The sequence below is a fragment of the Cnephaeus nilssonii genome (assembly GCF_951640355.1).
Source record: "Cnephaeus nilssonii genome assembly, chromosome: 20".
NCBI lineage: Eukaryota > Metazoa > Chordata > Mammalia > Chiroptera > Vespertilionidae > Cnephaeus > Cnephaeus nilssonii.
The window spans coordinates 41,512,701-41,525,037 of record NC_137091.1 but is presented as its reverse complement, the minus strand read 5'-3'; the positions used below and the strand labels follow the sequence as shown (position 1 = coordinate 41,525,037).

General features: G+C 51.8%; 1 protein-coding gene across 1 annotated transcript; it reads right to left on the bottom strand.

Moving 5' to 3' along the window:
- Nucleotides 1-9,399: 9,399 nt before the first annotated feature.
- Nucleotides 9,400-12,047, bottom strand: BLOC1S3 (biogenesis of lysosomal organelles complex 1 subunit 3). Its single transcript, XM_079800094.1, has 2 exons — nt 11,989-12,047; nt 9,400-11,545 (listed from the first exon to the last, which is right to left on the bottom strand). Exon 2 carries the CDS (start codon nt 11,534-11,536, stop codon nt 10,934-10,936), a length of 603 nt encoding a protein of 200 aa, XP_079656220.1. The 5' UTR covers nt 11,537-11,545; nt 11,989-12,047; the 3' UTR covers nt 9,400-10,933.
- Nucleotides 12,048-12,337: the final 290 nt, after the last annotated feature.

Sequence of the window (12,337 nt, the reverse complement as noted above, 5' to 3'; positions counted from 1 at the left end):
CTGTTTTCGATAGGAGCTGCATCATTTTACATCCTCATCAGCAATACACACAGGTTGCAATTTCTCCACATCCTTGCCAACACTGTGACCTTGTGTTGTTGTTTTAGATAATAGCCATCCTAATGAGGGTGATGTGGTATCTGTGCTTTGATTTGCATTTTCCTAAGGAACAGATTTATCCTTTTTGTTTGTTTGTTTTGTTCATTTTTGTTTTCAAGCAATGGGCAGTAGAGTGTAGTAACCAAGAACATAGGGTCCGGAGCCAGGAAGAGTCCCCCTTTTTTTTTTTTTTTTTTGCTTGTTTTTTAATCCTCACCAGAGGATATTTTTCCATTGATTTTTTTTTTTTCTTTTTTAGAGAGTGGAAGAGAGAGGGAAAGACAGAGAGAAACATCCATGTGAGAGAAACACATCGATTGGTTGCCTCCTGCAGCGCCCTGACCAGGGCCGGGGATTTAGCCTGCAGCCAAGGTACATGCCTTGACCAGAATCGAACCTGGGACCTTTCAGTCCTCAGGCCAACACTGAACAGGTCTATCTTTCATGAGTTTATTGGCCATTCACATACCTTCTTTGGAGAAATATCTAGTCAACTCTTTTGCCCTTATTGAATTGAGTTGGTTTTTGTTGTTGAGTTGTAGGAGTTCTTTATTTTTATTTTATTTTTTAAATATATTTTATTGATTTTTTACAGAGAGGAAGGGAGAGGGACCTTGACCCCAGGGTGACCTTTCCTCCCCTAGCATAGCTGGTCCTGTGGTTTGGACCCCCTACCCTCTCCTCCGTAGAGTAAGGTGACCAGACATCCCGCTTTTGGCGGGACAGTCCCGATTTTTAACAATTTGTCCCACGTCCCGCAGGGTTTTGAAAAAGTTGAAATTTAAAAAAATATATTACAATACTATTTTTGCGTTCTATGAAAATTTTTGTTGCTCCATATAGACCAAATTTTTAATCAAGAACACCCCCCCTCCCCCGGGTCAATGGTGTCCTGCTTTACCAAAGTTAAAATCTGGTCACCTTACCCTAGAGCAGTGATGGCGAACCTCTGACACGCGTGTCAGTGCCATTTCTGATGACACGCGGCCGCTGAGGCGGCCGCATGCCGAGGATGAAACATTTATGTTATTTAAACTATAAATACCGCGAAATAATGTTTTTTCCTCAAAGGGACACACTACCCGAGTTATGCTCAGTTTTTTTGGCCAAGTTTGAAACACCAAGCTCAAAAGGCTGCCCATCACTGCCCTAGAGATAACATCTAGGCCTCAGTTGTATTTCAGCTCCAGGCCCAGAAAAGCAAAACCAGCCACAGCTGACCTCAGGACCAGCTGCATTGGATAATGACCCTCTGCTCTGGCTTGGACCAATCAATCTGTGGAGGCCTAGACCCTGAGAAGCTACAGACCTGGAGAGCTACTGAATATTCTATTGTGATCTTCCCCTGGGACTTCCCTTAAAATCCCCAACCTTAAAACCCTTAGGACTGAGGACCCAGCCCCTCTCCCTCCTGGGGCACTCCCGAGCCTTTCCCTCCCCCCTCATTCCCCTCTCCTCCCGACCCCTTCCCTCAGGCCCAGCACCTTTACCTTCCTCACTTTTAAGCTCCAAGGTCCCTTCCTTTGTCTCTATAACTTGTTTATTATTATTACTAGAGGCCCAGTGCACGAAATTCGTACACAGGTAGGGTCCCTAGCGGCTGCCTGCTGCTGCCACTGGCTGGCCTCCATTTCCCTGGCTGCAGGCCCCCTTGCAAAGCCTGCCATGTTCCTCATCGCCCCCTGGTGGTCAGCACACCTGTAACTCCCGGTCCGTTGAACTCCGGCCTGTAGGGACAATTTGCATATTAGCCTTTTATTATATAGGACTAGAGGCCTGGTGCACGACATTCATGCACTGGGGGGGGAGGTCCCTCAGCCCCACCTGCACCCTCTTGAAGTCCAGGAAAGGGAGCAGGACTAAGCTGGCAGGTGGACATCCCCCAAGGGGTCCTGAGTTCTGCCCTGTGGGAACACACTGACCACCAGGGGGCAGCTCCTGCATTGAGCATCTGTCCCCTGATGGCCTGGTGGTCAGTGCGCATCATAGTGATCGGTCGTTCCACCATTAAGTCGATTTGCATATTAGCCTTTTATTATATAGTATTACTATTTTTAAAGTCTTCACCCAAGAATATTTTTCCATTGATTTTAGAGAGAGTGAAAGAGAGAGGGAAAGACAGAGCGAAACATAGATTGGTTGTCTCCTGCACGTGCCCTGACCAGGGCCCCAGGAGGACCCTGCAACCAATATACGTGCCCTTGACCAGAATCAAACCCAGGATGCTTCAGTCCACAGGCCGGCGCTCTATCCATTGAGCAAACCGGATAGGGCTATAACTTTCTTTCTTTCTTTCTTTCTTCCTTTCTTTCTTTACTTTTTTAAATTAAAATTTTTTGATTTCAGAAAAGAAGGGAGAGGGAGAGAGAGATCGAAACATCAATGATGAGAGAGAATCATTGATCGGCTGCCTCCTGCACACCCCCTACTGGGGATCAAGCCCACAACCAGGGCATTGTGCCCTAGACCGGAATTGAACCTGGGACCTCTCAGTCCACAGGCCAATGCTCTATCCACTGAGCCAAACCAGCTAGGGCTTCCATTGATTTTTTTAGAGAGTGGAAGAGAGAGGGAAAGACAGAGAGAAATATCGCTGTGAGAGAAACACATCAGTTGGTTGCTTCCTGAATGAGCCCTGACCAGGGCCCGGGCTGGGGAGGAGCCTGCAACTGAGGTACGTGCCTCACTCTATCCATTGAGCCAAACCAACCAGGGCTTGACTGGCTTTTAAGAAGCATTCTTCCTACCCATGATGATACTGTAGTTAAGGCTTCCTGGGAAGAGTTCCCCCCTGGGGAACCTGGTGGCCAGAACCCCTCCCTCCCTGTTGCTCCTGCAAATGGCCAGGAAAAGACACAGGTTGGGGCCTCAAAGGAGGTCACTCAGAAAGCAGGCGAGCGTCCTAAAGCATTTGCGGAACGTGTTATACAGGTTTTTATTTTCTTCTTTTTTAAAAATTGATTTGAGAGAAAGGACGGAGGGAGAGCGCGAGAGAGAGCGATTCGTTGTTCCTCTTATCTATGCATTCGTTAGTTGCTTCTTGTATGTGCCCTGACCGGGGATCAAACCCACAACCTTGGCTTATCAGGATGACTCTTACCAATTGGACTACCTGGCCAGGGCTACAGGCTCTTCAAGAGGACGCGCTGCATCAAACCCAGAAGCCCGGAACAGAGATGTTTGCATGTGTGCGTCAGGGGCGTGGAAGAAAAAGGGCCACAGACTAACCCTGACATGCCCGGGGTGGCCTGTGCGGTGGCCTTACAAACCCAGAGACCGGAGTAACCACACAGGATGGTCTGAACATAAAAAAAAAAAAAAAAAAAAAAAAAAAAATCCCTAAAAGTGGGCCGTGGGGGTAGTCATGCCCTAGGGCTGTCGCAATCTTGATCTTAACTGAGCCTGTCTGTGGTCTGTTGGCATCTAAGATAGCGTGCCTTCCAAATGCCAGAGCCACAGGGCACACCTACTGCCCCAGGGCGGCGCCCACAGGGCCCCTCATTGTCATCTTGTCCCCCCAAACACCGTCTCTGTGTGCTGGAAATGTGAATTAACTCTCCTGGACCCAACAGTGTCCAAGGATGTGTCTCCCTTTTATTTTTATCCAACCCCAGAGATTTCCCCCGCTTTGCTTTCTCCTGCCTCCCTAATTGAGCATCAGTGAATTTCACATAACCCTCCTTATGTCTCCTCCTCTCTCTCTCTCTCTCTCTTTTTTTTTAACATATTTCTTTATTGATTTCAGAGAGGAAGGGAGAAGGACAGAGAGACAGAAACATCAACGATGAGAGAGAATCATTGATCGGCTGCCTCCTGCACGCCCCCCACTGGGGATTGAGACTGCAACCCAGGCTTGTGCCCTTGGCCGGAGTCAAACCTGGGACCCTTCAGTCTACAAACTAACGCTCTATCCACTGAGCCAGGCCGGCGAGGGCATGTCTCCTCCTTTCTAATGTATAAGCTGAAAGACTGCCATTCTCCGGAGCATTTTTTTCAATCTGTTGAGATTTTTGCTTCCTGGCTCCTGTCCTCAGGTTTGCTTTGTTCCTGGTGGGGGCCAAGCTGGCCGGTCGTGTGTGGTTCTTGAGACTTCGTGCAGGAGAAGTTTCACAACACGAGTCCGGGTGATGTTGAGGGTGAAAGGGCAGAGCAGGACAATACAGAATGTCCTGTACCCTCCATCCTGTGTAACTATGTATGTGACTCTTTTTTCTGAGAAAACCGCCAGAATGTAACAGTTGCACAAACCTGCCAATAGGAATGTAGAGAAGTGGACTCAGTCCAAATTAGGCAAGCTGCACAGTACCCGCCCCCCCCCCCCCCCCCGTGTAACCAGACCCCTGACCCTGCCCCCTGACCAATCAACGGGGCCACGAACGTTCCCCCCGCCCACTGCTTTGGACCCCCTTTAAAGCCTTTGTTCTCCCAAGCCTCTCTCTCTCCCCTGGTGATTGCTGGAGACGAGAGAGCTCGTGCTAGCACAAATAAAGGTTCTTATGCTTTTACATCGGGCTTGGGTTTTTGGGGATCCTGAACACTGGGCATAACAAGAGGACCTTTATTAAAGCCGGGGACAGGGACACAAGGAAGGGCCGAGGACGGAAGGAGCAACAGGAGAGCGCCTCGGTGGGTGGCTTTGGCTCACTGGGGAGTCAGAGAAAAGGGGGCCTTGTAAACAGGCCCAGGTTAGCCCATTGCTCCCCTGGTTGCAAGCCTTGTGGGGTTCCTTAGAATTTAGGAGATGCAGGCCTGTGGGGGGAGAGAGGAGGAAGGGAAAGGCGGGGGAGGGGGGAAGGGGTGGTGCTCCCAGGAGGGAGAGCCTGCACTGGGACCTTCCTTTTGAGCTTATTTATTTATTTATTTATTTATTTTTATAAGACTTTCTTTTTTTAAATATATATTTTATTGATTTTTTACAGAGAGGAAGAGAGAGGGGTAGAGAGTTAGAAACATCGATGAGAGAGAAACATCGATCAGCTGCCTCCTGCACACCCCCTACCGGGGATGTGCCCGCAACCAAGGTACATGCCCTTGACCGGAATCGAACCTGGAACCTTTCAGTTCGCAGGCTGACGCTCTATCCACTGAGCCAAACCGGTTTCGGCTCTTTTGAGCCTTTTTAAAGGCTGGGAGTTTAGGGGAGGTCTTAGGGGAAGATCTCAATAGAATATTCACCCGTTTTATGCTGATGCACCAACATGGGGTTTATCCCCTTAACTTTATCTGTCCTGGGGTGTGGGTGGCACATGGTCCTCACTGGGTTTCTGGTGACTGAAGCCGCTTACCCTCTGGCTGGGGAGAAGTGCAAACCAGTCCCTGGTTTAGGGAAGACAGCCGCTACCGGATGGCTGCAAACTGCTGTTCACTGCTGTGGGGTCGAACCCTGGAGTCAGAATAAGACCGCCGGAGGCTGCTGATCGATTAAAAAAGCAGGCGAGGATTTATCGAGCTGGCCAGGACGGCGGCGAGAGCACCACACGCAGGTGGCCACCCTCACGACCACGCCGTCCCAGGTGTAGGCAGTCCTTTGAAAGGTCTGAACCACAAGAATTTTCCTTTGTTCTAAATTCTAAATTCTAAAGGCTGGACATTGGAATGCAGACCTATCTTGCGAAAGCAGGTTGTACAAAAAGCAGAACTGAGCAGGGTTAATGACCTCTAAAGGTAGTCAGCTCCTGGAGCCACTGAGTCAGTGGGAATCCATCTCCTGTGGTTCTGGTCCACAGGCACAGGAAAATGACATTTGTGATGTGGGATGGATTAATGTGAGTTTCCAGGTCTCAGTCTGGGGTCTGAGGTAACTACCCTATTGTTTAAGCAAGTAAGTGCGTGCAGGCGCCAAAAGAGCAGGGTTAAAATTTAAACAGCAGTTTTTACCTGAGATGAATGTATGAATGTCCTTAAAGCCTTATTTCATTCCCTACGGGTCTTTTGGGAATGAATCTAAACCTTAGCTTCATTACTCAGTTTTTACCTAGGTATGGTTGCTACCATACTTCATTCACCTGTTTCCTTATGCCACTTGCCGAGGTATTTTCCTCGCTCCTTACTATCCTGCCGCAGCTTAAACAAGCGTACAAAAATCCTCTACAGGCCTGGATATTTCTTACGCCGACAATTGGAAATGTTCCTGATAGAAAGAGGCAAATCTAAAATAGTGCAGTGGGCTGGGCTGGCCTAGCTCTCAGTGTTATTACAGAAACTGCTTCTCCAGGCTTGGAAAATTACTAGCAGGACACAGGAGGGCCCTGTCCAGTTTGGCTCAGCAGATAGAGCACCAGCCTGTGGACTGAAGGGTCCTGGGTTCGATTCCAGTCAAGGGCATGCACCTTGGTTGCAGGCTGGACCCTGGTCCGGGCATGGGCGGGAGGCAGCCAAACCATGTCTCTCTCATATCAATCAATGTTTCTCTGTCTTTCCCCCTCCCTTCCACTCTCTAAAAATCATTGGAAAAATATCCTGGGATGAAGATTAACAACAACAACAAAAATAATAAAATAAAATTTTCTAAATAAAATAGAAAGAAAAACAGGAGGAAAAAGGAATCAGTGGTCCCACCCGGCCAGCATGGCTCAGTGGTTGAGCATGGACCCCTGAACCAGGAGGTCACGATTCGATTCCTGGTCAGAGCACATGCCCCCAAGGTTGCAGGTTCGATCCACAGTGTGTGTGTGTGGGGGGGGGGGGGGGGGGGGGAGCGGGCAGGGGGGTGTTGTAGGAGGAAGCCGATCAATGATTCTCTGCCATCATTGATGTTTCTATCCCTCTCTCTCCCTTCCTCTCTCTGAAATCCATAAAAGCATTCTTAAATCAACAGTCCCCACCTTGCAAGTTGAATCTTTAGAAAAACAGAAGCTGACTCTAAGCCCATCCTCCTTTCTCACCATGGCAACTGCAGAACAGACGCCTTACCTGTTTGTCTCAAGACAGTGCGGATGCTGTCAGCAGCCCGGACATTGGGCAAACATTGCCCCGCTCTTCAAAGGAAAGCTCAAATGACACTCTCCCTAGACCCCAGTGGCCCCAGAGGGTCCTTTTTAAAATGTAATTTTTCTGATTGATTTTAAAGAGAGGAAAGGGGATAGAGAGAAACACTGAATTTTTCCACTTATTTGTGCATTCATTGGTTGATTCTTTTATGTGCCCTGACTGGGGATTGAACCCACAACCTTGGCCTATGGGGACAATGCTCTAACCCAATTGTGCTACCCAGCCTGGGCCTCAGGGCGTTCTTTTTCCCCTTCTGAGGGGCAATTCCCCATCGAGGACTTCCATCCCCAGGCAGACCCCAGCTCTGGCCACTTCACTTAAAACAGAGGACCAGGAACTGGATTTCTCCCCTGACATTGGTGCAACTTTTCCTACCATCGGCTCAGAGGATTTGTCTCTACCCACGGCCTCTAATCCATTCAAGCTGTCGGGAATCTCTGGGCAACCTGTTTTATTGCCTCAAGCAGGCCGCTCTGATAGCCTTAGGCTCTCTTTCATCCCCCAGGCCTTCCTAGTTCCGGATTCCTCACCTGCAAAACTTTCAGGTAGGTTTGATATGGAAATTCAATGCCACCATTGTTGCAGAAGACCAAAGAAAAACCAAGTGATGCTTTAAAGAAAAGGAGGGACCCTGTTTAATATGCCGGCGGACTCAGGGAACAGCTTTCCAAATCTGAGTGAAGAAACATGCAGGGGGCTTTCCTTTATATTCCCCTGTGGTCTTTGTCCCGCAAACATGGATTATGCTTCCGGTCCTTTTCGAGGGCCTTGCAATAAGGCCCCCAGGTGTTGGGGGTCTCCAGGCCATATCTGATGGTTTGGCCTGGCGCCAGCCTTAATAAACCCTCCCTCCGGGGCAGTGCACTGTTCACAGTTTTATGGCCTCTGCAACAGGTTCTGCAAGACCAGTATCTGGGAAGGAGGTAGTGACTTAATTAAAGGTTATCAAGAATGTACACTGAGCTTGCCGGCGTGGATTCCAATTGCTAGCCCCCAAATATCAGGATTACATTGGAATTAGCCCCTTTTAGCCTTCTCACCATAATGTAATAAAAAAACACCACCAAGATGTTTTTTATGTCCCTGCCCTCTGATCAAACCTCAAACTTCCTACTTTCTGGATATAAATTCATCTGAAGAGGACTGACTGAACCTTAAGATATGTTCTGATTAGCCTTTGGGGCTCATATGCAAATGGGGTTGCATTACTACTGAGTGCCGAACTTATACGCAGTGTCTGGAAAAGGAATAAACCCTTTCTCACCTGTAGCCCAACTCTAGTTCATTTCTAGTCTCATTCATCCTCTCGGTAACAAGGAATCAAACCTGTAAGACTCCTCAACAGCAAGCCGTTCTTACCTTTTCTTCCTCACCCCGCAGCCCTTCAGTCCTACTTGTAACAGAAGGGAAGTTTGATTCAGAAGAGCATCAAATCTACTGCCTTGCACAATGTAAGCTCTTTTGTAATTCCTCGTCACCCTGCAGTCCGTGCTCACAGCTATTCCTGCTGACACAGACTGGTTTACAGTCATTGCTTCTGCTCAGCTTTCTTTTCCATCCCATGCATCCTGACTTGCAACTTCTTTGCATTTATGTTTAGAGGGAGACAACATGGACTCCCATGCCTCAGCGACATCGCTAGTCTCCCTCAATATTTCCCAAGTTCTTAAAGCGCGGGCTTTGTAGCCTTTACCTTGACTTTATAGACTCCTCATTCTCCTTCAGGCACTAGCTGAAGAGGCTGTAAAGCCTCCAGATCTAAACTTCAGTGGGTGCAAACAACTGTCACCTACTTGGGACATGAAATACCTCAGGGCAATCAAACATTCACCCCTGGAACACCTTGAGTCAATTCTGTCGCTCCCACTCCCACAAACAAAAGCCTTGGTGGTACAGTGGTGAGCACAGCGGCCACCCCAAAAGCAGCAATGTCGACACCCAGGGCGGCTGGCCACTGCCACGAGTGGGTTCCTGTTTTTGCTGCCCTTGTAAACCTTTACTTGGTCGCCACCTTCTGTTACTTAAATAGGTCATGCTCCCTTCTGATTCAGGGCTTCTGCATACACTGTTCCTCCTGCTTGGAACACTTCTCAACCCCACTCTTCCACCTGTTTATAGCCTCAGGGTTCAACTCAGACTCACTCATTGCTTCCTCGGCAAAGCCAGCTGACCTCCCCATCTGTCTCCCCAAATAAGGTCGGCCAGCTCTGTTACACCCTCGCAAAACTCCTGTACCTCTTTATGACACAAATCACAGTGCCGGAACAGTTAAATCTAAACTGTAAATCATAATTATTAAAACTATCCATCTGTTTACGAGAACATTTTATTAACGTCCGTCTCTCCCAGTGGGCTGTGAGCTCAGTGAGGGTCTGTACTGGTTGTTGCATCCCGTGCCCAGCACAGAACAGACACAGAACAGGTGGCCAGTAAATGTATGTTAACAAAACACAAATAAACGCAGAACCAGGCAAAAACCAAACAAACTAGGGGCCCTCATTTTCAGCTGCAGCTTCACCTTCAATAGGCCAGCCAGGAAGGATCTCTCTCGGCCCCATTCTCAGAGAAATTGCTAACCAACCCCACGCCCAGCCTAAGAGGGGAGGCAAGAGGAACTGACCATTTCAGTCAATGTTTTGCCTTTTAATGAGTCTGCCATAGAGCGTCCTCCCACACTTCTCCATCCTGGGACTCAGATGTCAGCTTTAGGTTGGGATAAAGGAGTGGGGAGGGGAATACACGTGAATGGGGCTGAGGGACTAGGGCTGGGGCCAGAAGGAACAGAAATCCAAGTCCTCTTAGCGTCCTGGGGTCAACAGTAAACTACCACCATGCGTGTGGTCCGTATCTGCAAAGTGGTATCATACTGCACCCAAGGTACCAGGGCAGTCTGTATAGGTGCCCGAGGGGTGCCACTGTCCGCCTGGAGAGTCGGGAGGAAGCCCATTTTGTATCTCACGCTCAGGCACAAAGTGCCACCTTGGCTTGGAGAGTGCGGGGGACCCGCCTACTTTTGGATCTGGATGAGATGCCATCTTGAGCCTGCAGAGTGGGGAGGAGGGGGCCCCATCTTGGGCCTGATGACAAACCTGATGACAGAGCCCAGGATCAGGCAGGTGGTATAAGCAGGATGGGAAGCGCAAAAATGAAGCAAAACCAATCCTAAGGGTAAACTGGACCCAGGAGATGGATCAGGGCAAAGGGGAGTCGCTAAGCTCCAGGAGAAGCAGCCGGGCGATGGCAGGGCAAGGGCTAAAACTAGGAGAGGGAACAGGGCCAGCCCTGGGGAACAGAAAAAGGGTCCAGCCCAGGGGACAAACTTCCAGAAGTGTAGCTAGGAGTGGAGGCAGAGCCAGGAGGGTGAAGGAGAGTGCCAGGAAGCTCGGAGTCTGCAGGATGCGTACCCCGGAGGCAGTGCGGTGTCTGCAGAGGGGGAGATTGGCAGCCCCCATCAATAGATGCTGGGGCGCCTCTGGGAAGAAGCAGCATCAGCCCCTGAGGGCAAAATCCAAACTTAGAAAGGCAGAGCGCAAGGAAAGGGGTTGGGGGGGGGGGGCACAGTGAGTCCCCAAGATGGACACAGATCCAGGAGCGGCCAGTTATCCAGGGGCTGGAGCCAAGCCTCAGATACAGGCTAGGCACCAGGGAGAAGGGCCAGGACCACAGGGAGCGGCGGGACTGAGCACCATCACCGCCCCCGCCCCCCCGCCCCCCCCCACAACGTTATCCAGGGGGTGGGGTCGGCCCTGAGGATGACAGCAAGATGGGAGGGGGGCTATACAGGGTATGAGCCAGCCCCCCTTCATCCCCCAGGACGCAGAGGCAGGCGGGGAGTGGGGTCAGGCTAGGCCCGCGGTCCTGGGTCTTGCTCGGGCTCGGTCCCGGGCACGCCGCGGATGTCAGGCAGCAGGCAGCAGCTGGCCACGATGTCCAGGCGCTCGGCCAGCGCGCAGAGGTCTCCCCGCGCCAGGCGCACGCTGTGGGCGGCCGCCAACCCTGCCGCCTGGGCGGCCGCCAGCCTACTAGCCAGGGCGGCCACGTCGCGGCCCGCGCGGCGATACACGCCGCTCACGGCGGCCGCTACGTCGTGGTCCAGGCGCGCCTGGCTCTCGGCCAGTCGGAGCTGCAGCAGCGAGCGCGCGGGGGCGGGCGCCGGGGCCTCCTCCGTACCCCAGGCCTCCCCGGCCGTCTCCCGCTGCACCACGAGCGGAGGCAGGTCCCTCGGCGCGGCCGTCGGTTCCGGCTCCGGATCAGAGTCCGTCTCCGCGGCTTCCCCGGCCACCCGCAGCCCGGTGGGGCGGCCGCGCGTCGGGCCCGAGGGTCCGAGGTAGAGCTCCTCCTCCTCCGACGAGGACGCCGAGAGCTCCGAATCGGTCTCCGCCGCCTCTCCCCGCACCACCGTCTCGGGCCTCCGCGGCGGCCTCCGCCGAGGACCCTGAGACGCCATGGCGCCGAGCTAGGGGGAAGAGGAGCGGAGGGACGGCGTGAGAGGCGGGCGCCCGGGGTGGCTGAAAGGTGCGTGTTCTGGATTCCCAGCCCCTCCACTATCCTAGCGACTTGGGGCCATCACGTCCCAGGCCTGGGCCTCATTTTCCACTTCTGTGAAAGGGACTCATCATCCCAGCCAGCGATGTCGGGGCTACCGGACCCCACCCTCTTCAGTGTACGGATAGGGAAACCGAGGACCAGCTCGATCAAGTGTCTGAGGCCGCAGCTCTGAGTCCCAAACTGGGCTCTTTCCGATTTTGCCTCCTAGCAGAGGCCACATCCGGAAGCTCACGGGCTCCAGGAACTGCTCAGGGACCTGTGCCGGGGTCACAGGAGTGACAGCCCAGCCGCACCCCAAAGGGTGCACTGACTAGCGGGGGCGGAGGGCTGCGCCATCACTGAACACCTTACCGGGTGGAGGAAGCTCGGAGCCTGCGGGATGCGCTACCCAGCGGAAGTGCGGCGTCGGTACGGAGGGAGGAGTGGCAGCCTCAACCAATAGGACATCAGGTTGGGCGGGCGTTGACCAATCACGTGGGCCGATCAGGCAGCAACCTACTTTGTGGGCGGGTATAAAAAAGTACCACCAAAAAAAAAAAAAAAAGTACCACCAATAGAGAAGCACTTTAGCTGCGCTTCCGGGTTGTGCTGCGAGGCGAGTGGACGAATAGGGGTTTTAAAAAAAACGAGTTGTGTCACTGATTCTGCCAATGGCTGTGCGGGAGGACCCAGAAACGGAGAAGGCGGCCTCCCAAGTTCA